Source organism: Pteronotus mesoamericanus, unplaced genomic scaffold (assembly GCF_021234165.1).
Source record: "Pteronotus mesoamericanus isolate MK-2021 breed Mesoamerican mustached bat unplaced genomic scaffold, CSHL_Meso_final contig_221, whole genome shotgun sequence".
NCBI classification, from domain to species: domain Eukaryota; kingdom Metazoa; phylum Chordata; class Mammalia; order Chiroptera; family Mormoopidae; genus Pteronotus; species Pteronotus mesoamericanus.
This window is the reverse complement of record NW_026555092.1, coordinates 3232140-3259032: the sequence shown is the minus strand read 5'-3', so window position 1 is coordinate 3259032 and position 26893 is coordinate 3232140. Positions and strand designations below refer to the sequence as shown.

Here is a 26893-nt window from a genome sequence, read left to right as displayed (position 1 = left end):
GCCCATGCAGCGTGGGTCTGCAGAGCTAGAGATCTTGGCGGGTAGGTGGTGGTGAGGCAGGGAGAGAGTACATGTGCCTGTTTTCATTTTGGAAGGCATCCAGCTGGGATGGGAGGAGAAGCCCACATTTTATCAGAGGATGAGCAAATCTGTCATTTGAGCACAGACGGCATCAGCCGTTCCCCACCCCATCCACCCAGATCCACAGAGGAAAACAATAGCACTCTGCTCATGGACCACACCTCTTTACAAAGTACTTTAACAGATGTTATTTCCTCTGAACCTGGCCACAGCCAGGGACGAGGAAGGCTGAGCCCTGTCAGGGGGGCCTCGCACCCCAGTGCTCCCAGGTCATCCTCCCTCTCACGGCAGCCCTGGAAAAACTTATATTACCCCAGGCTGCCCCGGCTCCTGTGAAGGCAGAGGTTTTGTTTTCAAACATTGGAGCCAAGCAAGAATTCCAGAGTGCTCCTTCCCGCCATGTGCTCAGGTGATTAATGTCGGTTTCTAGTACCACCTGACTTGCTTGTGCACTGTGTGATGTCTGGGCCACCAGGCAGGCAGTGGGTACTCCAAAAGTTCTAAGGTTCTTAGCAAGGAGCCCCAGACTCAGTGTGGGACTGGGAGTCGGAAGCCCTGGTTTCAGGTCTCTACTTTGAGCTGCTCGCTGTGTGACTCTGAACATCTTATTCACCTCCCCGAGCAAAAGGGTGATGATGATGCCTTTCTCCAATGACTGATGTGCAGATGATTATACGTGCATGCACACTTTGCAAACAGCTACAAGAAATGTTTCTTTACAATACTACCCTCACTTTTGGATGAGGAAACTGAGCTACCAACATGCTTAACAAGCATAAGGTCACACAGTTTGGAGCACTGAAAGACAATGTTCCAAATTCCTCATTGATTGAGCTTCTACAACTTTACTGAGAGCCTCCATGGCCTTGGGGCCTCGTTACAACTGCCATCTTTTTCATGCAAATCCAGATGATTGTGTATTCTCCCTTCATTCATATACTTGGCTCTTAGGGACAGGGCCAGTACACTGGCCTAGTGGTTCGGACCATGGGCCTTGGCATCAGGTTTAAATCTTCATTTTCCCACTTACAAAGTGACTTGGCTAAGTGACCTGAACTCCCTCGGCCTGGATTTCCTCCTCTCTGAAATGGGGGTATTTTTATCCAGCTCACAGAGGTGATGTGGGGGTTAGGGACGGTAATACCCATGAGGCATTAACAGGGTCTTTGATAGCGCGTGTGGTATCTTTGTCAAATTAGGAAAAGGTGTCCCTGCCTCCAGGCAGACACGGCCTTGCACCAGGGTACAGAGCTTGGCAAAGAGAGCGGAGGCTGAGTTTCAGCCCCCACTTGCCCCTTTTGACAGGCTCTCTGGTGCGGTGAACAAACTGTACAACCACACAAACAAGCCCTGGGCACATGTGTTCCTGGTACATAGAAACCACCGCTCTTACTATTCTGTTTGTCACCTACTAGCATTATGGAAGCTTAGGCAAGTCACTTAACCTCTCTGAGTTGCTTCTTTACCTGTGAAAACGGGGAGGAGTGTCTACCTCCCCGGGTGATTGTCAGGATGAAATGAGTTAATACACCTTAGTACTTCCCAGCCCAGAATACGTGCTCAATAAATGATAGCCCTTGGAATTGTCACTGTTGGGGAAAGGACTTTCTGCCTGCTGCAAAGCCAGCTCCTCCTCCCTCATCCCTATTCGTTGCTGAGGCTGGGCCCAATCGAGGTGGCAGCTATAGGGCTTCTAACGACATTTTCAGTAGTGTCCAGTGCCATGGGGAGGGCCTAAAGTCTAATCAGGTGATTGGTGATGATCACAGTGATATTTTGACCATGAATTGAGAGCCCACCACATGTCTGCATCAAATTTCCATTCATTTATTACCTGATAGCCTTCTCACATTGGTCGGCATTATGATCCCATTTTACAGATGAGTGATTTGTTCCAAGTCACACAGGTAATTACAACAGGATTTCTCTCTGGTCTGTGTGGCTCCAGACCCTGTCTTCTTTTTGATGTCCCCTCTGTCTGCCCCTAGACTCCTTGGGTGACACAGGGAAAGCTCTAAAATTTTGTTGCCTTTTTGGTTTTGTAGTTCTGCTGATATAGACCTGCCAGCCAGGATTTCAGCGAACAAGTTGAGGAAGAACAAAGAGAAAGCACTAAGCCATCTTAACTGGAGAAAAAATAAAAATGAAAATGAAAAATAAAATGCTGAACTCTGAATGGGGTACTAGGGATCAGAGGGAGAATCCTTTTGCAAATTAATCAATTATTGATAATGATTGGCTAACAGAGGGAGTCTAACCGGGGCACCAAGCTAAGAGGTGTCAAATCTTTGACAGTAGCTGGCCGACCTTTGCTTTGAGTCCCTTCCCTCACATCCGAACCTCTCAGCCTTTTGAATTGGAAACTAAAATACTGACGCAAATCTTACTGCACCCCGCCCTAGAGTCACACATGCAGAACACTTGGCACACGATTTGGCTCAGGCAGATCAGACTTCCACACCGTGTAGAAAGATTTTCCCTACTCCACACCTTTTCCCAAACTGTTATTCCCTGTTCATAGCTGGCTTCGGGGGCCTTTGAGTCGGGGAACAGATCTTTTTGAACTGAGTCTTTCTGCCTGAAGGGTGCAGTGGTGCCCTTCAGTCTGTGGCCCCTGGAAGGTCCTGAGCCTCAGGCCCGGCCTCGGGCCTGACAGTGTGTCCTCCCTGCGCTACCCGGAGCCCAAGCTCCAGAGGACGCCTGCAGGGCGAAGGTTCTTGTCATGCTTCTGCCATGTTGACACCAGCTTACTTTTGAAGCTGATAGAAAGGCACTTTAAGCAAAGCTGGAGTCTTCTGGGAAAGCCTTGGGAGCAGGTCTGGTGGGACTGTCCTGGGTCTCTGTCTCTGTCTCTGGCCTTCCAGCAGCCCCAGCCTGAGCCTCCTGGGCACTGTGTTTCCTAAAACGGCTGATGTGCAGGAGCCTGTGAGCTCTTGGGAGCCTGGGCAAGTCACTCATTTTCCCTGAGCTGTTTCCTTACCTGTGAAAACAGGAGTGGTACTCGTGCCTACCTCATAGGATGTTGTGCAGAGGCTGCTGGGTCTCCATCTGCCTTGGTACAGCCTTAGGGCAGCTGTTTGGAGGAACTTCAGCCCAAGTTCTTTACATGCCCTAGGTGTCACCCACTCTGCATGGGTGACCACCTTCCTCCTTCCAACCGCCAAGTACCTCTTAGATGAAGCCTGTGAATAAACTGTGTACAGAAATCTGCTACCATCTTCAATTTTTCAATAGTCAGATTTGGGGCCGGTCCTTTGGAAGGCTTGAAAATCCTCTCACAGAAGATACAACACACACAGGCTTTAAATGGCAGAACCAGGACTGAAATCCAGGTCTTCTGCTTCCTGTCATTGTGCTCGATGCAATGGGAGATCCAGGGCCATACACAAAATGGTTGGTGTATACCTTCCAGGAATTCCCAGCCTGGCGGGGAAAGAAATCACAGGCACAGACTTCCATACCAGATGGGATGTGAGACATTCCTGAGGTACAGATATTACACACAGAAGTGTGGAGGGGTGCTGCTTAGATACCCAGGGCCTCCTTAAACTTTAATACAGGTGGGAATCCCCTGGGGGTTGTGTTAAAATGCAAATTCTGATTCAGTGGGTCTGGGGTGGGGCCTGAGATTTCTCAGCTCCAATAAGCATCCAGGTGATGCCCCTGTTGTTGGCCCACACTTGAGCAATAAGGGTTTAGATATCTGGATTTTTCTCTGCCTTATCTAATTGTCTAGAAAACATCTAAATGTCTAGAAAACAAAAGCAGAACAAACAGCAACTACTGTCAATTTAATAATGTCAATACATGTTACTCTTGGGCTTTTTAAAGGGGTGCCTGGGGCGATTTTCAGTAGTCAGTCTAAATATTCATTGTGCTCCGCATGTCATAGGGATTTACAGCCTAGGGAAAAGTACAGAACTGAATCCCCACCCTTAATAGCCTTACCCTTGCCCTGGCTGGTGTGGCTCCATGGATTGAGCACCACCCTGCAAATCAAAGGATCGCCAGTTCAATTCCCAATCAGGGCATGGGCCTGGGTTGCTGAGGCCAGGTCCCCAGTAGGGGGCACGAGAGAGGCAACCACACCTTTTGATGCTTCTCTCTCTCTCTTTCTCCCTCCCTTCCCCTCTGTCTAAAAATAGATAAATAAAAAATCTTTAAAAAAAAACGACCAACCTTATTCTTCACAAAGGAGATGAATCAAATTAAACAGCAAAAGAACTGGTTGGCTCTAGTCTGCACATCTATACAGTACACATCTACATGTCACTAATAGAAAGACCCAGAAAAGTGTGAATAGGCCTCAGACTGTGTTCACCAGCAGGGGTCATTACCCTCCCAACCGGTCTTCCTCTGTCCATCCGCACCCATTCGAATGCATGCACACCACTGCGCAGACCAGAAGAGGCATTTCAAAATTGCACATCTGGTCATGTTACAGCCCCCGACTCAACGACCCCCATTTCAAACCTTCCTTTCTTTTTTTTCCCCGACTGCTCTTGGCAGGGTCCACAAGGCCCTGCAGGGCTGGCCTCTGCCTCACCCCTGCACTTTGTGCTCCAGCCACACTGGCCATGCTGTGCTCCTCTTGTCCCGCAGTCTTTGCACACGCTGTTGGTTGGAACACATGATTTAACCCCATCTTCACCTTCATATCAAAGATGAGAAGTTGCCTCCAGCCTATTAGACCATCCTGAAGTAGCCTGATCTGAAAGACGACGAGGGTGTGAGCTGAAAGGGAGTTATCATTAACTTCTGCCACCCAGAAAGGCTTCCTAGGGGAGGACAGATGGCTGCCTTACAGCAGGAAAAAGGCAAGGTCAGGGGAGGTGAAAACAGACAGGCAATGTGAACGTTAAGTATGTTCACATTGTTGGGATGGTGGAGAGGTCTCACCAGGAATGCTGTGGCCAGAAGACCTTGAAAACAAAAGTACATTCAAGATCCTATGACAAATTTAGAGGATGTTTCAAAAGGTTACAGGAACGTGAAATACTATACGGAATGAGAAGTCTTTTCTCGTAGTCTCATCCTGACGACCAAATCTCTCACTTTGGCCCTGAATTTTCTTGAGATCAAGAGTCAAGTCACCAAGTGCTTATCTGGATATCTCCCCCAAGAACACCCCCCACCCCTCTCAATACAATTAATCTAAAACTGAACTCACTTTTTCTTTTTTAAATCCCCTCTTCTGCCTTTTTTCTATCTGTCAACTACTGGTTCATTACTTGCACCACCTTTGACCCTTTTCCCTGCCCTCTTCACTGTATCAGTTACCAGTTATATAGCCTCTCCTTTGCCCAACCCTTCTCTCCATTGCCATCACTATCAGCATTGTCTTTCAGGCCTTCCGTTTTCTTGGACTCAAGCAAAGAACTTCTACTCATCTCCCAATTCAAAGCACTTCCTACCTTCCCTGCATGGCTCTGAGCATCCCTTCTCTAATCACCTTCAGTGGATTTCCACCAGCTACCCAAGAAAATTCAACCCCCTTGGTTTGGCTTTCCAAGTCTCCCTCCACCTGCCTTCTGCCATTGGCGGCTTCTCTTCCACCCCTGCTGCTCACTTACTCCAGCCTAAAGGAGCTATTGCTCAGTTCTTGAAAACCTGATGGCCCTTCCCAAATGTGACTGCCTCTTCTGATTTCTCACTCCTACCTTGTCCAAAACCTATTCTTCAAGACTCACCTCAGATGTACTGCACGTCTACTATGAAGTCTTCTGGGTACAAGAGATGGTTCCTCAGAACTCCCAGAGTGCTGTGAGACTCTAGTAATTACACTGCATTCTACCATGACCATAATGGTGATGGATTCTTTGTGTGACAGTATGGATAATAATATTTTATTCTTAAGCATTTGCTAGCTGGGTATCTTGGACACCTTATGTAACTTCTCCATGTCTCCTTTTCTTCATCTGTAAAATGGTGTAATAGCACCCAACTCAAAAGATTACTGTGAGGATTCATTAGAATCATGCCTGACACCAAGAACCTGGTTAGTAAACGTTAGCCATTATTACTGTGAGTACAGGGGAGTATTTATATTTCTCAGCCAACCCGGAGACACCATGAACTAGATCACTATTATTATAATACCCTTTAAAAAACATGTTATGTATTTATTTTTAGAGAGAGGGGAAGGGAGGGAGAGGGAGAGAAACATCAACATGTGGTTGCCTCTTGCACGCCCCCAACTGGGGACCTGGCCCACAACCCAGGCATGTTCCCTGACTGGGAATCAAACCCATGACCCTTCAGTTCGCAGGCTGGCACTCAATCCACTGAACCACACCACCCTTTTTTATTGTAAAATATATGTAACATAAAATTTACCACCTTAACTATTTTTAAGGATACCTTCAGTTTGGTGCTGTTAAGTACATTCACATTGTTGTCCAGGCAATCTCCAGAACTCTTTTCATCTTCCAAAATTGAGCCTCTATACCTATGAAACAACAGTTCCGTTTGCCCCCTCCCCTAGGCCCTGGCAAGCACTATTCTACTTTCTGTCTCTATGAATTGTATTACTATACTTTTTTTTACCGACTGAGAAAACCAAGGTTCAGAGAGTAATTTGCTTCTGGGAGACAGAATCTGAACTTGAACCCAGGTCCCTATTTCTGTTCTGAGCCACTTTGAAAAATGGCTTCACCTCACAGAGCATGATTCATTTCACTTCCCCCCTAACGGTGATGGCCGCTGCGGATCAAGGCCTTCCTCTGTGCCTGTTTGTTCGCAGCCATTCTCACATTTAATCTTCACAGCAGCCCTGCAGTCATTGTGAGGGGGTGGCGTCCTATCTTTCAGCGCAGTGTCTGGTACAGAATAGAGACACAGTAAACATGTTTGGTAAATATGGGCCTATTTGATGCCTTTAAGTAGGCTAAACAACGGAGAAGTTTGTTGTACATTTTCAATGCAATTGTTTATTTTCTTTTATTTATTTTTTTTGAGAATGTTGATACTCTCAGGAGAAAACCAGCTGAAACTCTTGAGCTCATAAAGAGCTTCCCAGTGCTCTCTATGCCTCCCTCTTCCTGTAGGGTCAGTCTGCTCTTCTCGCCCCGGGCCAGCCCCAGCTGCCCCCTCATCTGCACCTCATCACCAGCTTTACTGATCCACAGCCAAGGGCAGAAACAAAACAGGCAGGCAGACAAAGGAACATAAGAGACTGTCCTTGCTCTGCTTCCTCCCCCTGTCACTCCACTCCCACACTCTTCCCTCTAGTCATCCCCAATCCTGACCATTCTGGGACACGCTCTGTCCTTTCATGCCTCCATGACTTTGCACATGCTGTTCTTGAAGACCGGAATGCTGTCTGTCTCTCCCCTTTTTCTCCACCTCCAAGACTCCTACAGTTTTTGCAAGCTCAGAGGTCATCTCCTCTGTGAAGCCTCCTCCCATGCGCCCACTATGAGTTTGCCCCGCTCCTTGTGCACACTAGCTAGCTCATCATCTTATACCCTAGCAGCTGGCCTGCACTGACTGCAAGTCAGTGTGTCCCGCATGTCCCCGACTCCTTGTGCTGTGTTGAGGCTTCATCACTGCTCCTAGCAGGGTCAAAAGAGAAGCCCAGGTCCCTTCAATTTTTTTGATATTCCTAGTATATGTGAAAATGAAGAGATGACAACATCATAAATATTGAGGCACAGTTTTAAATGTTTAAAAAATTAATACTTCTGGTAAAAAAATTACAACATAATTGTGCAGCTCACAAGATAATTGTAGGATTTATTAAAACAACAATTTACAGTGTTCCACAGTCAGGGTGGTCTATTAATAAGAAACAAGCTTAAGGACATACAAGGAGGGTCTTTGATCAAATTGGTCAGCGGATCTGACATAATGTACAACTCCATCTGGAGACCCTAGACAAATGATTCTCTTGGCCCCTTTTCCCAGGGATAGGCTCCAGGGACAGGCTGTGCTGCTGCCTCTGCACACAGTAGGTGCTTATTGTTTGCTGAATGATGGGACAAATAGTTTTCCAAGTTGGTTATTGAAAACCCACACACAATACGTATTCCTGAGAAACAATGAAGTCCTGAACAATGAGCAGGAAGCCACCTCCTCCTCCAGTGACCTCAACCCTCAGAGTCCAGCTGAAGGCTGCAACAGGAAGCCCCTCACCCACTTTCTTTCCTCCCCCTCTTTCATTACCCCTACCCCCACCCCAACCCAGCCAGGGGCACCAAAAGCAGTCACACTTTCCATCTTTCTCAGCCTCTCTTCTCCACCCCTTGGAGGGTCCCAGGTGAAGAAAGAGAAAAACACTTAATCACAGAAGGAGACTAGCAGCCAAGCTGGGTTTAGAGAGTCACCCTGCCCCCAGGCAGGCCTAGAAATAAAAGAAACAGCAGAGGACAAAGAAGGATTTAAAGCACTGGAGCAAGGGGAAAGAAAAGGCAAGCTTACAAAGCGATCTGTCAGACAAGGGATGAAAAGCAAGCTCTGCTGAGCGGAGGGGCTTGGGCACTCAGCTCACCTCACCATAGGTCCAGTTAGATACCTGCAATCATTAAGCCACAGTATGAACCAATCTCCCTCCTCCTATCCCAGAGGTTCCCTAAGGGTGAGACCTTAACTTGCTGGGTTTCTGGCAGCTCTAAATGCCTCTGCTCTACTGGGCTCAGTTCACCACACTGGTCCAACTTCCAGTCCCCTCTGGATTTCCAGAAGAAACATTATGTGAGGATAAGGTCAACAGCAAAAAAATCACAGCTATTGAGCTACTCTGACTTCTCAGATTTTCTGGGCCAGTGAAAATATTCACAAGCCTTTCTGGAAGTCGTCCAAGGCAGGATGAATAAGAGCTATATCTGACTGCTCACTTTAAAGCCATCTCATTTAGTGCTCACCACCACCTTAAGTGTGATCACCCCATTTTACAGAAAGGGAAATGGACCTGGAGAGATTAAAAGACTTTCCAAAGGATATACAGCCTGGATGTCAACCCACACCTGACTGATCTTGACTGCCTTTTGGGGACCCTCTGTGACTCTTTTCTTTTGTTGTTGTTGTGGTACCCATACCAATTTTAGGTGGGGAAAAAATGGTACAATTCTGCGGTATCTAAAGAATTCCTACCCTCACAGTTGGGAGTGAGGAGGGGGAAGAGTCTGCCTCATGGCTGAGTAGAGTCCTCCTCCTTTTTAGACACTTGAGTAATTTAACCATAAATAACTGGGCACTGGGAACAGGACACTCACCAATAGAAGCATAGCCTGGAGTTATGTTTGAGAAAAAAAAATTCAAGTCACTCAGTGGGTGGATGTATCTGCAAAACAAAAGAAAAGCCCCTTTCCCAGAGCAGGCGGAGAAGTCTCCTGTACAGTTAGAGACAACAGGCTTCTGGGCACGTAGCCAAGGTTCTGGGGATATTTATAACTTGAAGAGGGTGGGAGTCCCTAATAAGCTGCTATATTCTTTTTCCATCACTTCCCTCTCCAAGGCTACAGCGAGCTCAGAGCTATTCCCCACGCAGAATGCCTGCTATTCCTAGTGCTGGGCTTTCATTGTCTAATTTTCTCATCCTGGCTGGGGAAAGGGAAGGCTGCAAGTCCTTCCGTTCGGAAGAAATCCAGTTGAATGCAGCTTAGCTGCTGGTGGTGTTTCTTGGCTAGCCACTGTGGTCTCAGAGGGATCTGCTTATGAGCCTGTGGTTTCTGAGCTGCCTGGGAGTCTTCGGGATCCGCCTACAATCTCTGGGCTTTGCCTGAAGTCTACAGATTCGAGATCTACCTGCGGGTCAGAGATATCCGGGATCTGCCAGTACCGAGCTCTAGAATCTTTCCGAACGCCTCAAGTCTCAAAGAACTCTACCTGTGGATTTGGAATCTGTTTGGGGCCTCTCGGATCCGGGGATCTAGTGGATCTTTCGCGGGCCAGGAGGTAAGTCTGTTCGTTCTCAGCTCAGGTTTTCGGCTTCCTATCTTCAACCGATCAGGGACTGCTAACATCCTAAGGGCCTGCTTGGGTAAAGCCTTCAGAGGCTCATCGGTGCCGGAGGTCGCCAAGAACCCTTTGGGCAGACAAACTCACAGGATGATAGGGTCGGCCCTTCTCAGTCTGGGGTCTGCCTGGCTCGCTCCTCCTCAGGCGTCCTATCCCTCACTCTCGCTCAGGGTCTTGCCTTCCCCTCTGCTAGGCGTAACTCAGCCCGCAACTCTAGAGTCGCCCTCTTTAGAAGGACGCGGTCAGACTCCCCTACAGGGTTAACGGCGATGGAGTTCGGACACAGCCTGGCCCAGCCACCGACCGCATTCGCTAGCTCTCTGCTGGCGCGGGGCCTCTTGGGAGTTGTAGTCTGCGTAGCAGCGTATGAAGGCCGCGGGCGCTGCTGGGAGATGTAGTGCGTGAGCGGAACTCAAAGTTCTAGCTTAGCTGCTGAGTCTCCCCTGGGGAGTGGGCGGCTGCCTCTTTCCTCTCAGGCTCCGGCTGCCAAATGAGGGCTAATCCCACCAGAAACTAACACAGGCCAGCACCTAAATTAGGCCCGACGTCGCAGTTAAGGTCCTACTCAAGATAAGCTTCTAGGGACGTGAGGAGAAGCCGAGCAACTTCCCTGCCTTAATCGAGCTTTGTCTGCAACAGAAGAAACCAGAAGATACTCTGCCGTGGCTAGGAGGACGCGCTTTTTTCTTTACCCTTTTGTTCTTTTCCCTCGTTGGCTTTTGGCCCCTGACTGGCCTTTGTACGCCAGAACAGAACTCAAACTCCCGACAGGCCATAGGGGCAGGCGCAGGCGTGATAGAGGCGTCCAGGCATGCTCCAGAGGCCGGCCTAATGTTCGGCTTCTGATTGGCAGGGCATTTTTCGAGCTTCGCTCGCTGATTGGCTGAGGCAGCTGCCGGAAAGGGCCCCGCCTCGAGATGGAAGAGCGGAGGCGTTCTATGGGCTGGGCTGAGCTGGCCTGAGAGCCTCCTCCCTGAGACTGCAGTGGCTTGACCCCCGGCCGCGCAGGGACGGAGCCAGGGAGCTGTCCTAGTAAATTCCGGCATTGCCTCCACCCCAAGGTGGCAGAGACACAGAGGGCGGGTAGCGCTCCAGGGTCAGGGAGGAGAGTGACCCTGCCCGGGCCCAGGGCCCTCCCCTGCCGCCTGGCGGCCAGAACTCCAGCCCTGGGGAGTGGGCAGGGCCTGTTTTCTGTGCCTCACGCCCTGCTTTTCGCCTCCTTTAGTGCTGTCTGCTAGCTGCTTTTCCTGCTCTCTCTCCTGGGAGGCGAATCCTTGAGCCCGAGATGGCAGCCACCCTGCTTATGGCTGGGTCCCAGGTAAGCCGGGGGTGGCTTCGCGGACCCTGCCTCTGCTTACCCACCTGGTCCCGGCGTGTCTTTGCTTTGCAGGTATCTGTGGGAAATTTCCTGGGATTAGTTATTAGCTCGTTTCGGTATTCTGCCTCCAGGGACCCAGTACCAGGCCACAAAAGAGCATTTATTGAACACTTGCTTTATGCCTTAAATACCGGGGAGAGAAAAGATGGATGAAACGGGCCCTTGGCTCACATTCTATAGAGAGACAGATGCATCCGGTTAACCGTGATACAAGGTGATAAGAGGTCTGCTTTTTGTAGGAACAAAGTGCTGTATGGGAACGAAGGAGTGGGAGTGATTGATTCTATTCGAGAGGTCCGAAGGAGGAGGGGCACTCAAGAATAGCTGGTACTGGAACAGGGCCTGAAAGAATAGTAGGATTTACAGAAGAGGAGGGTCCAGCTCTTGTATTTGTAATTTATTTTGCTTTGTACGTCCCCTACCCTCAAAACAAAATTAAAGGGTTTTTATTTCCTAAAACTCTTTGTCACTTAAATACTTGTCAATTAAAGATTATCCTCATCTGGAGGAGAAAAAAGAATAGTAGGATTTCTGTAGTTTGAAAAAGATATTACTGGAAAAGAGGAACATTGTAAGTAAAGTTATGAAGCCATGTAGGTGATAGATGTGTTATAAGCAAAGTACAGATAAGGTTCTGGTGTGGGGCAGGGATATCTGGCCATTGGACAGAGCAATTAGCTTGTATATTGCTCTCTTCTATATTATACTTCTTTACCTCTTTTTAGCTTGTTTCCTTTTTGGACTCTATAAATCAGACTTAATACCTTTTGCTTCCTCAACAGTTCTAGCCATGTCTGTACTTTCAAGAAGGAAAACTGGTACTAACTTCTGAGATACCAGGTAATGAGGAAGCATTGTGTAATTTCAGGCACCGGTGACATTTGAAGATATGGCCATGTATCTCACCCGGGAAGAATGGAGACCTCTGGACCCTACACAGAGAGACCTTTACAGGGATGTTATGCAGGAGAATTACGGAAATGTTGTCTCATTAGGTAAGTGAGGGGTCTCTTCCATTCTTCACCCCATGTTTTTAAGGCTGTGTCAAAAATGGCTTAGCTCTTTCAACACAACCTAGTTGATTTTTAAAGCACTTAACTGGATATTGGCTTGAGTTGAGTCCTCAGACAGATCTTTGAGTGTGGGAACATCAGGGTCATGTTGTCTAAAAAGAATGTTTCTGCGCATTTTAGAAACATTTAGATTTCTTGTGCTCTGAGTCATTTGACATTTTCCAGCCTGTTTGTACAGATCACTGACAGAACAGGTCTGACATAATGGTGCTTGCCAGGATATAAATGCCCCCATAGCCCTGGCCGATGTGGCTCAGTGGATTGAGTGCCAGCCTGCGAACTGAACCAAAAGGTTGCCGGTTCAGTTCTCAGGGCACCTGCTTGGGTTGCAGGACCAGGTCCCCAGTTGGGGGCATGTGAGAGGCAACCGATTACTGTGTCTCTCACACATCTCTCTTTTCCCCCCCTCCCTTCCCCTCTCTCTAAAAATAAGTAAAATCTTTAAATGCTCCCATAAATGGTGCTTTTACTAGAAGATGAGAGGGTTCTGACCCAGGTTCATGTGAGGACAAAAGCCACCTTTCTGTGTTTATTTTGGCTTCAGAGCCCTAGCTTTGCCTTAGTTTCTATATCTGGAGTAGATACTTGTCTAGAGATATTTCAGAGTTGACCATAGATTTTGAGTCAAATGTTGTTCCAGGAGAATCCTGAACTAAGTAAGATTACCAATTGGTATATTAGCGAGGGAAGCTAATTTTTTTTGATGATCAGCAAACCTATCTTTTCTCTTAGCTATCCTTTGGTCTGAGTATAACCAGAACAAATAGCATATTCTTGAGCTGAACAGCTTTTAAACTCACTTTGTCACCTGTTTAGATTTGACAGAAGTTAGCAACCATGTGCGCTTCACTGGGTGATCTGCCACTCATTAAGGACTAATCCTTTCTTTGAAATTTATTCCTATAGCCTTACCAGAGCAAAAGACAAATATGAAAGATTTTCTTTTTAACTTGGGCCCTTTCTGATGTCCCAAGTTCCTGGGATCCTTCCTTTAGAAAAACAACTAAAAATGAAGTTATATACCCAGATCTATTGCAGCCTGTTACCCAAATATTTCACTTAATCCAACAAAAATAAGAAATGAGAATCTTAAAGAAATATGCCTTTACATGTCTATGATTCAGTCCAAGAAGCACTTAAGGATTGAAGCATGGAAGCACCAAAAATAAAGTTGTTTGTCCAAGTAAGTTTGGGAGTGAGTTAAATAATATTTACAAGGCTTATTTGTGTCACCTTTTTAGAACCTTTAATGTGTTATCAGGCATTGTAAATTTCTAAGAAAATCTTCCACACATCGTTTACCAAATTAATTTATCAATGAATCCTTTTCTCCCTGCATACCTAGTAACCTCTTTTTGGAGAATGTACTAAGAAACACAACTTGGAAAATTCAGTGTCTGGTAGACAGTGTTTTTGTACACAGTGCTTGTATATTTTGATTTTCATTTGAAGACTATAGTTAGTCAATGCCAAGAATGTTCTAAGGTAGGCATCTTTTTTGCCTTCTCCAACCTTTCCACCCCTATTTTCATTAAAAAGCCACTGGAAAGTAGCATTTGGCAATCACTTTTTTGGTCAAGACTTGATGTAAATAGATAAAAAATCATTTTTCTTCATGCTAACCCAGAAGGTTCTTAGTAAATATTATATAATGATAATAATGAAGGCTTGATCAGTTAAAAACATACACATATACTTTCCCTGGCTGGTGTGGCTCAGTGGACTGAGAACCGGCCTGCAAACCAGGGGGTCACTGGTTCAATTCCGAGTCTAGGGCACATGCCTGGGTTGTGAGCTGGGTCCCCAGTGGGGGGCGTGCAAGAAGCAACCACACATTAGTGTTTCTCTCCCTCTTTCTCCCTTCCTTCCCCTCTTGAAAAAATATAAATAAATAAAATCTCTTAAAAAAAAAAGTAGACACATATGCATTCATGCGTAAAATATCTAGGCTCTTGGCTATTAGAAATTCTAATGTAAAGTCTTTTATATTCTCCATTCCTGGTTTTCTACTTTTGAAAAATCAGGAATATATACAATTTTTATGAAGAACCATTAACAGTATTGATACAGAGCATGGACTTTTACCAGACAGACCTGAATTTGAATCCTGGCTCCATCATTTACTATATGACCTTTTGTGTTGTTTTTTTCAATCACAGTTTGCATTCAGTGCCATTCAGAAATACAGCAAAGAGGCTGGAAAACCATGCACTCTGCAGAGTGGTTCCCTCACTGCCCCTGGCACCCACCTGGTCCAATACGCAATTATCTCAGTATTATTGACTCTATTCCCCATGTTGCAATCTGCATCTCTGTGGCTATTTTGCAACTACCAATTTGTAGTACTTAATCCCTTTACCTTTTCCACCCAACTCCCAACCCCCACTCCCTGACAGATGTCAGTCTGTTCTTTGTGTTTATGAGTGTGACCTTTTGGATGTCACTTCTCTCAGTCATGGATTTATCATAAATAAAGTGGGAATCATCATAATGCCTGACTGTCAGGGCAGTTGAGGTAATTCATGTAATGGACTTAGCACAGTGCCTGGCACACAGTAGATAATTTTTGTGTGTTTATCAGTATTATTATTATTATTATTATTATTATTTACTCTTTATTACAGATTTTGAGATCAGGAGTGAGAATGAGGTGAATCCAAAGCAAGAGATTAGTGAAGATATAGAATTTGGGACCACATCTGAAAGACCTGTTGGGAATACTGAAGAAAATCCTGAAAATGAAGAGGCCTTTGAAAGCAGGGATAGATCAGAAAGACAGTGGGGAGATTTAACAGCAGAAGAGTGGGTAAGCTATCCTCTCCAACAAGTCACAGATCTGCTTGTCCATAAAGAAGTTCACACAGGCATCCGATATCATATATGTTCTCATTGTGGAAAGGCCTTTAGTCAGATCTCAGACCTTAATCGACATCAAAAAACCCACACTGGAGACAGACCCTATAAGTGTTATGAATGTGGAAAAGGCTTCAGTCGGAGCTCACACCTTATTCAGCATCAAAGAACGCACACTGGGGAGAGACCCTACGACTGTAATGAGTGTGGGAAAAGTTTTGGAAGAAGCTCTCATCTCATCCAGCATCAGACAATCCACACTGGAGAAAAGCCCCACAAATGTAATGAGTGTGGGAAAAGTTTCTGCCGGCTATCTCACCTAATCCAGCACCAAAGGACTCACAGTGGGGAAAAACCCTATGAGTGTGAGGAATGTGGGAAAAGCTTCAGCCGGAGCTCTCACCTCGCTCAGCACCAGAGGACCCACACAGGTGAGAAGCCTTATGAGTGTAATGAATGTGGACGAGGCTTCAGCGAGAGATCTGACCTCATCAAACACTATCGAGTCCACACAGGAGAGAGGCCCTACAAGTGTGATGAGTGTGGGAAGAATTTCAGTCAGAACTCTGACCTTGTGCGCCATCGCAGAGCCCACACGGGAGAAAAGCCGTACCACTGTAATGAATGTGGGGAGAATTTTAGCCGCATCTCACACTTGGTTCAGCACCAGAGAACTCACACCGGCGAAAAGCCATATGAATGTAACGCTTGTGGGAAAAGCTTCAGCCGGAGCTCTCATCTCATCACACACCAGAAAATTCACACTGGAGAGAAGCCCTATGAGTGCAATGAGTGTTGGCGAAGCTTTGGTGAAAGGTCAGATCTCATTAAACACCAGAGAACCCATACAGGAGAGAAACCTTATGAGTGTGTGCAGTGTGGAAAAGGTTTCACCCAGAGCTCCAACCTCATCACCCATCAAAGAGTTCATACAGGAGAAAAGCCTTATGAATGTACTGAATGTGAGAAGAGTTTCAGCCGGAGCTCAGCTCTTATTAAACATAAGCGAGTTCACACTGACTAAGTCCTATAATTATGACTGAGAAATGATTCATTTGAAGGTACAATTTTATTTGATATTAGAGAGCTCTCTCAAGACTGTTTCTTATACCATACTGAATTTCCTTGTTGTAGGCCACAGTTTAAAACAACAGTGAAGACAAGCCATTTGAAAGCCATTCCCATGGCTTTGGGAATGTTATCCCCTCCTCAAAGTAGTTTTTATTCACTCAGTATTAATGAAGTACTTCATTGAAATCAGCCCCACAGGTAACTGGAACTCTGAAGTCTAGGAGATAAATGCTGATAAATGCTCAGGCCTGGAAATAGAGTAAATTTTTTAAAGTTCTTTCTCCTAGCCCTGGCTCAAAAAACTGTACTAAGGGCAGTGTTCGACTGTAATAGGGTGGCCACAGCTGCTTTGGAAAAAGAGAAGAGACTTTGCCTGAATTGCCGCACTTACTCACTTGCCATAGTTGAGCACACACATCTTCCCCTTCAAAAGGCTTTTTCCTTGAGTTGCTCGTGCACTTGTGTCTTTCCAACTTCCTGAGAGCTGGATTCTGCACTTGAAGGCAATGATCACAACTTTTCTTCTTCTCCTTGTTTCTAGTTAACTTTTTTAAAGCTTGCATCTTGTGAAAGCTAATTGAAGATACAGATTGCAAGGAAAAATGAAACAGATTTGGGGACCAAGGACTCATCAATGGTGGTGATTTAGCAAGTGATGCCCACTGTTGTTATTGCCATTAATCAGAATTAATTAATTTTCTTTGGGGACCACTGTAGAGAACACTTTAAGGAAAATAGCTTCAAGGAAGGATAGGACCATAAGTGATGGAGTGTAAGGAGCAAGTGGAATTGATGACTTCAGGGAAGGAAGCACAGAGTCCCTTCCCAAGAAACACAGGTCATTTCTGTGTTCTTTCCCCTCTACCCTTTAAGATCAATTCTTCCTTTACTGTTAACTCTAGGATTTGATAATGGCCACATCCCAGTGTTTCTCTTAGCTTGCGTAAGGGCATGTGTATGTACAGTAAAATGTGTATTCCTGTGGTTTTTCCAATAGCAGAAACTGAATTCACACAGAATTAGCATGTTATTGGGTGATGTTGATTGTGTGACAGAACTACAGACATAACTCCAATGTGAGAAATGTCCTTTTTTTTCACTCTTTATGAAGAAAAAAAATTGAACGCTAATGCTCTAGTGTGCACTCTTTTGTAAGATCTGTCTTTATATGGAACTAAGCACTTGCTCATATGTATCAGTCCACTGTGAGATATAATGACTGAACAAAATAGGTTGATCGTCCTGTTCTGAGACTGAATATCTTCTCTTTGGGCTAGTCACAAGGAATTAACAAACCTATAGAAATATATTTTCATCCTCTCAACCTACACAGATATAAGCGATTAAGAGTTGACTTAATGTAAGCCCAGGAGTGTCAGTTCTCTTATCTCAGCCCAACTGAGAATGAAGAAATATCCCAACTGTTTGTGTTTATCCAAGCATTTGGGGGTATGAGTGGAAGGGAATTGAGGCCCAAGAGATGGGATTCAAGTAAGGAATTTTTTGAGCGTGCCTCAAGTTATTTCTACTGTTCTTTATTGTGAGATTTTTAACATTTGAAAACTACTTTTGCCATAGCTATCTGGCAATTGATGTTAAAAGAGCCAGTGGTCTCTCTAAAGTAGTGTACTATAGTAAGTTATGACCCACAGCTGTGTGGGACTAACACGACCTCCAAAATAACAGACCACTCCACCAAGGAGCGTTTTTTTCTGTTGTCACTCCTATTTAAATTCAAACTTGAACAGGGAGCATTTTTTTTGTTCTATACAAACTCTTTCCAACTGTGGGTATTCATATTTTAATTGTTGAATGACTTACATGTTCTCGGTGACTAAACTAAAATGTCTTTTACCACATCGGCATAGCTGATGGTTTTAATGAATGTCAAAGTTCTGTTTCTGTGAGATACTAGGGCCTCAGCTTTGGAGTGGCCATAGAAGACAACATCTTCATGACCTAACTGTATTTCATCCCCTTTTCCTTCCCTGCTTTCCTGTCCCACCCCCCACCTGTGCCTGCTGCTGCTTTTGGTGTCTGAGTAACCCAGCCATCTCTCTACACATGTACACTCCAGCTGGGAAGTTAAAAGGGCAGGGGCCAGACCAGCTCCGTCTCCTCTCTTTCTGCCAATTGCTGCCCATTTGTTGAACTTTGTGTAGAAGTTATGCATCGGACTCTTTTTGCTAATGCTTTTTGCATGCCTTCTGCTCCCAAGACTCTGGCTGCTTCTGCACATACCTTGAACACTTTGTGCCTGTTTTCTATGGTTGTGGAGAGTGAATGAGTAAGTATGTAGAGCAGTTTTCCTTGTGGTATTGGTCACAGTTATCTAGTGTCTATCTATATCTGTATTATTCTAACAATATTCTATAATTAAAAATATAATTTTTAAAATCAAAAAGCTGAGAATTATTTTAGTACTCCAGCACCAACTCATAAAATGGGTTTTCATCAGTTTCATTGAATTTGGGTGCAGTTTTCTTTACATTCATGCATTTGTACTGATGTTTTGTGGAAGTTTGAGAGTACATTGTATTCATGCATTGGTGAACCCTTAGGTATTGCTATATTTTGGGAAGATGCAAAAACATGAACAATTTCCAATGAAGATTAGGCTGGTGGCAAGGCAACATGGACATACTTGGTAGGAGTGACTCATAGCTATGGAGAAGGGGAAGTGGGGGGAACATCCAAAAGGAAAAATGAAAGGAAGCCTTGTTGCTTTAAGGAGATATTTAGTATTAAAAATGTTTAAACAATTTCTACTGAACCAGTATTGGGATCCCAGAACAGATACCTCTTGGAAACAGTCAAAGGCTCTCTATTTATGACATAAATAGAGTCTGCCTAAGGCAGTGATTATGTGTTTCCAGAGTGTGGCCACAATTTTCAAATTACTTACAAGTGATTTTCTTGAATGAAACCTTTTAATAATGAAGGGCCAGTCTAGATAGAGGTAAGGAGTAAAAGTGCTTTAAATTGGGCAAAAATACAAACATGGAAGAAAAACTTGATTTAATCTATAGCCAAGACTTGGAAAAGAAATTTCATCAAAACATTTGTTTTTAAACTCTATTTCTCCATTTACATGTTCAGTATTTTTAATATCTGGGAAGGAAATTAAAGGAAAATGCCAGTTCACCTGCGGATATTCACCTGGAGTTTTCCCTGTAAGGCTATTTGATGTGTTAATATTTCACCATTATTATAACAAAGATTTCCTCTTTGTTCTCTAGGAGGGAGGCTAGGGGTTGGTTAGGGCGCTGCTTCCAGGACATTAGTTCCCACTTGAGTGCCCTGAAGTGATAATTTGTTAAATGATTCCCTCGTATTTCGAAAGTTAGTGTTCAAAAAGGATTCCCTATGCCCTTGGGGAAAAGGATTCCGAAGCATTGGCTACATACACATCTCTGTGGTGGAAGAGCTGATTTGGTGGGCCCTGCTTCTCAATAGGAAACTTAAAGATAAAGGGCCATTAGTCAAACAAAACAACTGAGGAGTAAAATTAATAGAAAAATGACCTGGTAATGACCTAAAATTGTTTTGTGGTTAAAGCTATTGTAGTATGTTTTCCTAAATGCTTCATGTTCAAAATTTCTGTCATTTTCAACTTCTCCAAAGGTGGTTTTATTTTTTATTAATACTTCTCGGAGAGATTGAAGCTGATGACATCAAACTATCAGTCTGAGTTTCACACCAGCCCCTGTAGATAGCTGCCTTGTGGACATCTCCACTTAGAAATTTCCAGGCACCTTAAAATCAAACCTCAAACTGCACTGACCACTTTCTTCCACCACCCCCACCTGCCTGTTTATTTCCTGACTCACTGATTGTCTAGTTATCCAAGCTAGAAACCTGCATATCATACTTGGCAATTCCTGCTCCTCTAGACACTCTCCCAATATCTAATATTTGTTGAAGAAATTAGTCATCCAGACATGACCATACCACTTCTTAAATATTTTTCCAATGCACCTACCTTGCTATACTGCCACCACCTACCATGTGACCTTGGGCAAATTTCTTAGCTCTTCTGTTCCTTGGGTTTCCCATCGTTAAATGGGAGTCATTATATCTACCTCATAAAGTTGCAAAGATTAAATGAGGTAACGACACAAAATATTAGCTGCAATTATTCAGACCACTAACGGGCCACAGCTTCCTAATGGAAACCACCTTCTAAAGAGTCTCCCCTTTTCTATTTTCAGACCCCTTCAGTCTTTTCTCCCTTGCTGTAGCTAGAATGAGCATCCTGAAGGGCAAATCCCTTCTTGCCACAATTCTGTGTAAAACCTTATGCTCCCCATCACCAGCAGCAGACAGTGACACCCCTTTGGTGTGATCTATGAGGAGGCCAGCCATGATCTGGCCTCTGCTGCTCTCCCCAGCTTCCGTTCTCTGCACTTTCCCTGCACTTGGCCACACACTCCAAGCTGCCTCTCTCCCTCGCTATTCTTCTGGCCAACTCCTCATGTCCTTCAGCTGCCGCACCAGACTTGCTCTAGGAAGCCTTTCCTGATCCCACCAGACTGGATCCATCAGGTGTTCCTTTCAGTGTTCCCTGGGTTCATCCCAGTCAAAGCACTTTATTCCTGCTTTGTTGCCTGTTTACTTTTTCATCTCCTCCTTAGACTTTGCCACCCTTGAAGAAGTCACTGCATCTTACCACTGTATCTTCAATGCCTAGCAAATGTTTTACTTACAGTAGGCAGGCAACAAATATTTCTTGGGTAAATTAGAGGAGAATATGTATACATTTCATCCCCTTAATCAGGGCTGGTGACTTCATTTCTAATTTGTCACAACACATGCTACTCATAAAAGAATTGTAGAAATTCTGTCATTGGGTATCCAGTAGGGCCTTTATACAAAGGGAAGAGGACACCTAGAGGCAATGTGACCCATCTAAGACCCACCCCACACCACCACCCAAGGTAAAGCTGGGATAAAGACACCTGTGTCTGGGGGTTCATTGTCACCTTTGGAGGGTTATCTAGGAATAGATCTTTCTTTGCACCTTTGGAGACTTGTTGCAAGGCAGGCTCTCCATATGGGGAGTTTAGGCAGGATTCTAGGCTCTCTGCTCTACGTGTGGCATCTGATTAACCTCTGAATCTTCCAAGCCAAGCACATAAATAATGGTTGTTAGTATTTTAGAGAGGTGGGATTCCTTTGAGACTCTAATGAAAGTTTTGGATCCCTTGTTTTTATTTATTAAAAAAAAAAGATTTTATTTATTTTTAGAGAAATAGTTAAGGGAGGGAGAAAGAGATAGAGAGAAACATCGATGTGTGAGAGACACATTGACTGGTTGCCTCTTGTATGCCCCCAGCTGGGGACCTGACCTGCAATTTAGGCATGTGCCCTGACCCGGAATCAAACCGACGACCTTTTGTTTTGCAGGCTGGTGATAAATCCACTGAGCCACACCAGCCAGGGATTTACTGAGTTTTGAGAGTCCTTTATGTATTTTGGACATAATTCCTTTATTAGATAATGATTTGTAAATATTTCCCCCAGTCTTTGGCTTGTCTTTTCATGTTCTCTCTTTTTTATTTTTTAAAAAGATTTTATTTATTTATTTTTAGAGAAAGGGGAAGGGAGAGAGAGAGGGAGAGAAACATCAACTATACACCCACAACCCAGGACCTGGCCCACAACCCAGGCACGTTCCCAGACTGGGAATTGAACCAGTGACCCTTCAGTCGGTGGGACAATGCTCAACCCACTGAGCCACATCAGTCAGGGCTTGTCTTTTCTTTTGATTAAGTTCAGTTTTCCAATAGGATTTTTACCCAAGATTTCCTTTTCTAAATCTCTACATTGATAGCTCTTGAATCATAAAACTTCAATCTTAGGTTTTCAGGTAAGGCAGGGAAGAAGCATGCTTTCTGGACTTTGCACTTGACTTAGTTACACCCACAGTTTTGGAGTTTGGGTCTTAGCCCAGGTGGTATTGCCATTAGATGGGAGTAATGAGGCCTCCTTCCTGAGCCCTGCTCTGTAGAGGCCTCAGATCTGGCCCCCTTCTGTTTCACTTTTCTCCATGGGGCCAAGGGGATGTATCCATCCAGACAGAGCTCACACCGCCTCCTCCCCTTCTGGATCACATCCCCCAAGTGTCCATGGCTTTGGAGTTCTTTGCTTAAACATCCCACCAACAAACCTCTTCCCCAGGTTTGTTCTCTTGAGGATAAACCAACCTGCATGTGCATACCCCTAGGCCTTAGATTTGGGAGGATGGACAGAACTCGGGCTTGCTAGTTGAGTAGCTACCTGTGAACATGGCCCTCCAGCAACGGGACAGAGCTAGAGCAGGAAAAGAAGGGGCAAGCCTCATTTGAATTCTTGCTCCCGTCCTGGTTCCAGGTATAACTAGCAAACATTTCCATGAATGATTTAGGATGAGTCAGAACTTATGAAATGCGGATTTCTGAGGTGAGTGATTTAGTGGTTGGACAAGTATGAGTATGCTATGAATGGGACGAGAACTCACAAAAAGGAGGAGTGTGAGATGGCTATGAAGATTACAAGCTGATTCAATCATGTAACAAAAATTTGTTGAACACCAGTTTTGGGGTTTTTTTAATATGCTCAGTGTAAATATAAAACTGAATGAGATGAAGGCTCTCTCCTTGTTGAACTAATATTCTAGTGGGGGAGTTGAACCATAAGCAAAGACATAGTATAATGTCAGATGGTAGTATGTACAAGAAAGACAGAATAAGGGAAGGGAAGCGAAGGGAGCTGCTATTTTAGAGCAGTCACGAAAAGCCTCTCTAAAGCGGTGACCTGAGAGCAGAGTTCTGAAGTCATCAGCATGTCTGAGGGAAAGCGTTCTAAGTACTTAATTTACTCAAGAGCAAATGTAAGAGTGTTGAGGCAGTGGTTGGCATACTGGAGGGGCAACCATCAGTCAGTCCATGTGGGTGGAGCTCACTGAGGACGGGGGCAAATGATGGGAGATAAAAATCATCTTCAGAGACTTGTTGTTGAGGAAGAATCCACTACATCCAAACACATATTGGTATACTCAGCAAGCAGTTGGAAATATGAGTTCAGAGCTCAAGACCCAAAGTGGGGCTGCAGATAAAGAAATGGGAATAGCTGAGGATGGTAGTAGTGGAAACCATGCAGGTGAATGGGTGGTCCTGATAGAGTGTGAGAACAATGTCAAGGATGGAATCCTGGGAACACCAATAGCTAACATGGGGAAGAGGAGAAGACCTAGAAGGAAGTATTATAGAACCCAGGGGGAGAATCAGGAGAGGAGAGTCATAGGACCAAGGCTGTGGCACATTTCAAGATGTCCAAATGTAGCAAAGATATCTAGTCAGATGTTGTATTTGAAACCCTTTATAAATGGAAAAACTATGTAAGTATATGGTATTATATTGTTAATTATAGAGAGCACCTACCTCCCTAGTAATGGATATTTTAACTTAAGGGTAATGAGAATTTAGTTATATACACATATCAATTCTTACTGTTTATTGTACTTTTAAAGATTTTATGTATTTATTTTTGGAGAGAGGGAAAGAGAAGGAGAAACAGGGAGAGAAACATCAATGTGTAAGCTGGGTCTCTCGTTGAGGGTGTTTGAGAGACAACCGATTGATGTTTCTCTCCCTTTCTTTCTCCCTCCCTTCCCCTCTCTCAAATATAAATAAATAAATAATCAAATAAATAAATAGCTGCAGAGTTCAATGTCAGTGAAATATTTCTCTCTCCTCTCTCTCTCCCCCACTTTCCTCTCTCTCTAAAATCAATAAAACATATCCTCAGGTAAGGATTAAGAAAAAACAGCTTTAATAAATTTGAGGATTAGAAGGCAATTCAACAAGATAGCCCAAGGATAGTCTTAAAAAGGAAGAAATTCTACAAAAATTACAATAAAGCAAGGCGTTCAATAAGGTCTTTAAAAAAAAAAAACAAAACAAACGATTTTAGAGAGGGGGAAGGAAAGGAGAAAGAGAGGGAGAGAAACAACGATGTGTGAGAGATACATAGATAAGTTGCCTCTTGCACGCCCCCAACCAGGGATCTGGCTCACAACCCAGCCACGTGCCCTGGCTGGGAATCGAACTGGCGACCCTTTGGATCGTAGCCCAGCACTCAGTCCACTGAGCCACACCAGCCACAGTAAAGTGGGGTTTTTTTTGTTCTGTTTTTTTTTAAATCCTCACCTGAGGACAGTTTTCACTGCTTTTAGAGAGAGAAATAATGCAAGAGAGAAACAGTGATTGGTTGCCATGTCACACACACCCTGACCAGGGAATCAAACCTGCAACCTGAGTGAGCGCCCTGACAGGCAATTGAACCAGTGACCTTCTGGACTGCAGGACTACGCTCCAGTCAACTGAGCCACACAGGCCAGGGCCAATAAAATCTTAAGGTAAGTTGACTGCAAGCTATTGCAAGTCAGCCATATGGTACCTTTTTGAAAAATGAAAGACAGCTCTCAGTTCTTGTTAACCTCAATTGGAGCACCACCATTTTGGAAAATGCCTTAAAAATAATAAAAGTTATTGAAGTTTGATGAAGAAAATAAATAGTTCTATTTGACACTGGAACAATTCAATGTCGAACTGAAGTTTTCAAGTAAAGCTGAGTAGAGGACTCTTGGCACTTAAATGTCAGTAGGAGTAGGTTTTTGATGCCCTTTCGGCTAACATTCTACACATGGTATTTCTCCATTTTCCATTTCTCTCTCCTCTTTCTTCCTTTGTACATTGTTTTCTTTCTTTTCTTTTTCCTGCTTGTGTCTTTGAACTGTGGCTGGGCGGTTTATCCTTTTTAGTGGCAAGTGAAGGCATTTTGGAGAAGCTGAGTAGATGTAATCATGTTTGGAGTCTGAGGATTAGACTAAATGTTATGAAAAGGACAAGCACAACAGAGATAGAAATCTAAGGACCCCGTGAGAAAGTTTAATAATTAAAAACACCCTCTGTTAACTTCAAGTTGTAAGTAGTAAAAGTCAAAGTTTCAATTTGAACATTCTGGTGCCCTGTAACTGTTTTAAGAAGCATAAGCATGTTCATTAACATACCAACTCAGGCCACAAATTTGGTGTGTGACAGTGAAGCATTATGGAATGGCCTGGCCACACTGTATTATCTAATTTCAAAAGATTAGGGATAGGGCTGGAGTTCTTATAAACTTTTAAAAAAGATTTATTTATTTTTAAGAGAGAATGGAAGGGAGAGAGAAAGAGAGGGAGAACGAGAGGGAGAGAAACATCAATGTGTGAGAGAAGTATCGATCAGTTGCTTCTCACAGGCTCCCAACCAGGGACCTGGCCTAGAATCCAGACATGTGCCCTGACTGGGAATCAAATTGGTGACCTTTCCATCTGTGGTACAATGCCCAACCCACTGAGCCTCACCAGTCAGAGTTGGAGCTTTTCTTAAAGACTCATTTTTATTATATTTATTTGTATACTTGGCTGCCTTGTCTATTCAAACATAAGCTCTTTGAGGACAGAGGTTGTGTTTTATTCATTTTATATTCCCTACTTTTAACACAGTGATTTGTAAGTAGAGGGCATGAAATAAATATTTGTGAAATATTGAATCCGCAAATACACACACACACACACACAAATTTTTTTTTTGAAATGCAAAGCTCAGATGACCACACTTTCCAAATCAACATATATAGTCTGATATGGTTGAGTATGCTTATGAAGACTGTATGGCCAAATACTTGAATTCTTATCCCAGAAAATATTGGCTGATAGAATTGCTTTAATTACAGTATCCAGTCCAAGGAGTTCTTGTCCTTGTAGCCAATGTCTTTAAAAGAGTTTCTGAATGGAATTCAACAATTTTCCAACTGGGATGGAAAAAAACAGCATCTTTATTTTAACTAATGTCCAACTGAAATTCAGCATTTTCCCCATTGCAAATGTAGGTAGCAAACTGCAGTTGAATCAGCAGTACCTTTCACTGTCAATAGAAATCCCAGACATCTTCATATCACATTTTAATTATTATGGATTTCTTGAAATACCTTCTAGTTGCTTTAAAATTTCAGTAGTCATTTGACCCATTGCAAGATCTTGATATTTGATGTGTTAATAAAGAAAAACAAAATACTATATCACAAATTTGTTTTAAAAATATATTTTCTAATTGTATTTCAACATAAAGTCTCTTGTAATGCTATATGTTTATTTTTGATATTTTATTTATTATTCTTGTTTTTAATCCTTGCCCAAAGATACATTTATTGATTTTAAAGAGAAAAGAAAGGAAAGAGAGAGGGAGAAAAACATAGATATGAGAGAGAAACATCCATGGGTCACCTCCAGTGCATTTCCCCACCAGGTACCCAACCTGCAACTTAGGTATGTGCCATACTGGGAACAGAACTGTGACTTTTACCTGCTCAGGAGAAGCTGCAACCAACCAAGCCACACTAGCCAGGGCTATTATTATTATTTTTTAATCCTCACTCGAGGACCTGTTCATTGATT

The 26893-nt window shown here is 44.0% G+C and overlaps 2 protein-coding genes across 4 annotated transcripts in view; both read left to right on the top strand.

Annotated features, from left to right (window-relative positions):
• The window catches only part of TCEA3 (transcription elongation factor A3), a 33565-nt gene extending 31322 nt beyond the window's left edge, over positions 1-2243 (top strand). Inside the window, exon 11 of the mRNA XM_054571712.1 lies at positions 2127-2243. Within this exon, the coding sequence (XP_054427687.1) occupies positions 2127-2135 (9 nt within the window). The 3' untranslated portion in view covers positions 2136-2243. The remainder of the gene's footprint in view (positions 1-2126) is intronic.
• Positions 2244-9619: 7376 nt separating this feature from the next.
• On the top strand, positions 9620-18699 carry ZNF436 (zinc finger protein 436). 3 transcript variants are annotated; one of them, XM_054571710.1, is made up of 4 exons: positions 11002-11099; positions 11264-11356; positions 12285-12411; positions 15114-18699. In XM_054571710.1, exons 2-4 carry the CDS (start codon positions 11324-11326, stop codon positions 16364-16366), a joined length of 1413 nt encoding a protein of 470 aa, XP_054427685.1. In that variant the 5' UTR covers positions 11002-11099; positions 11264-11323; the 3' UTR covers positions 16367-18699. The 3 variants fall into 3 exon arrangements, with proteins under 3 accessions (XP_054427686.1, XP_054427685.1, XP_054427684.1); XM_054571711.1 differs by lacking the exons at positions 11002-11099; positions 11264-11356 and adding an exon at positions 9620-9975; XM_054571709.1 differs by having other exon boundaries at positions 11002-11356.
• The last annotated feature ends 8194 nt before the right edge of the window (positions 18700-26893 follow it).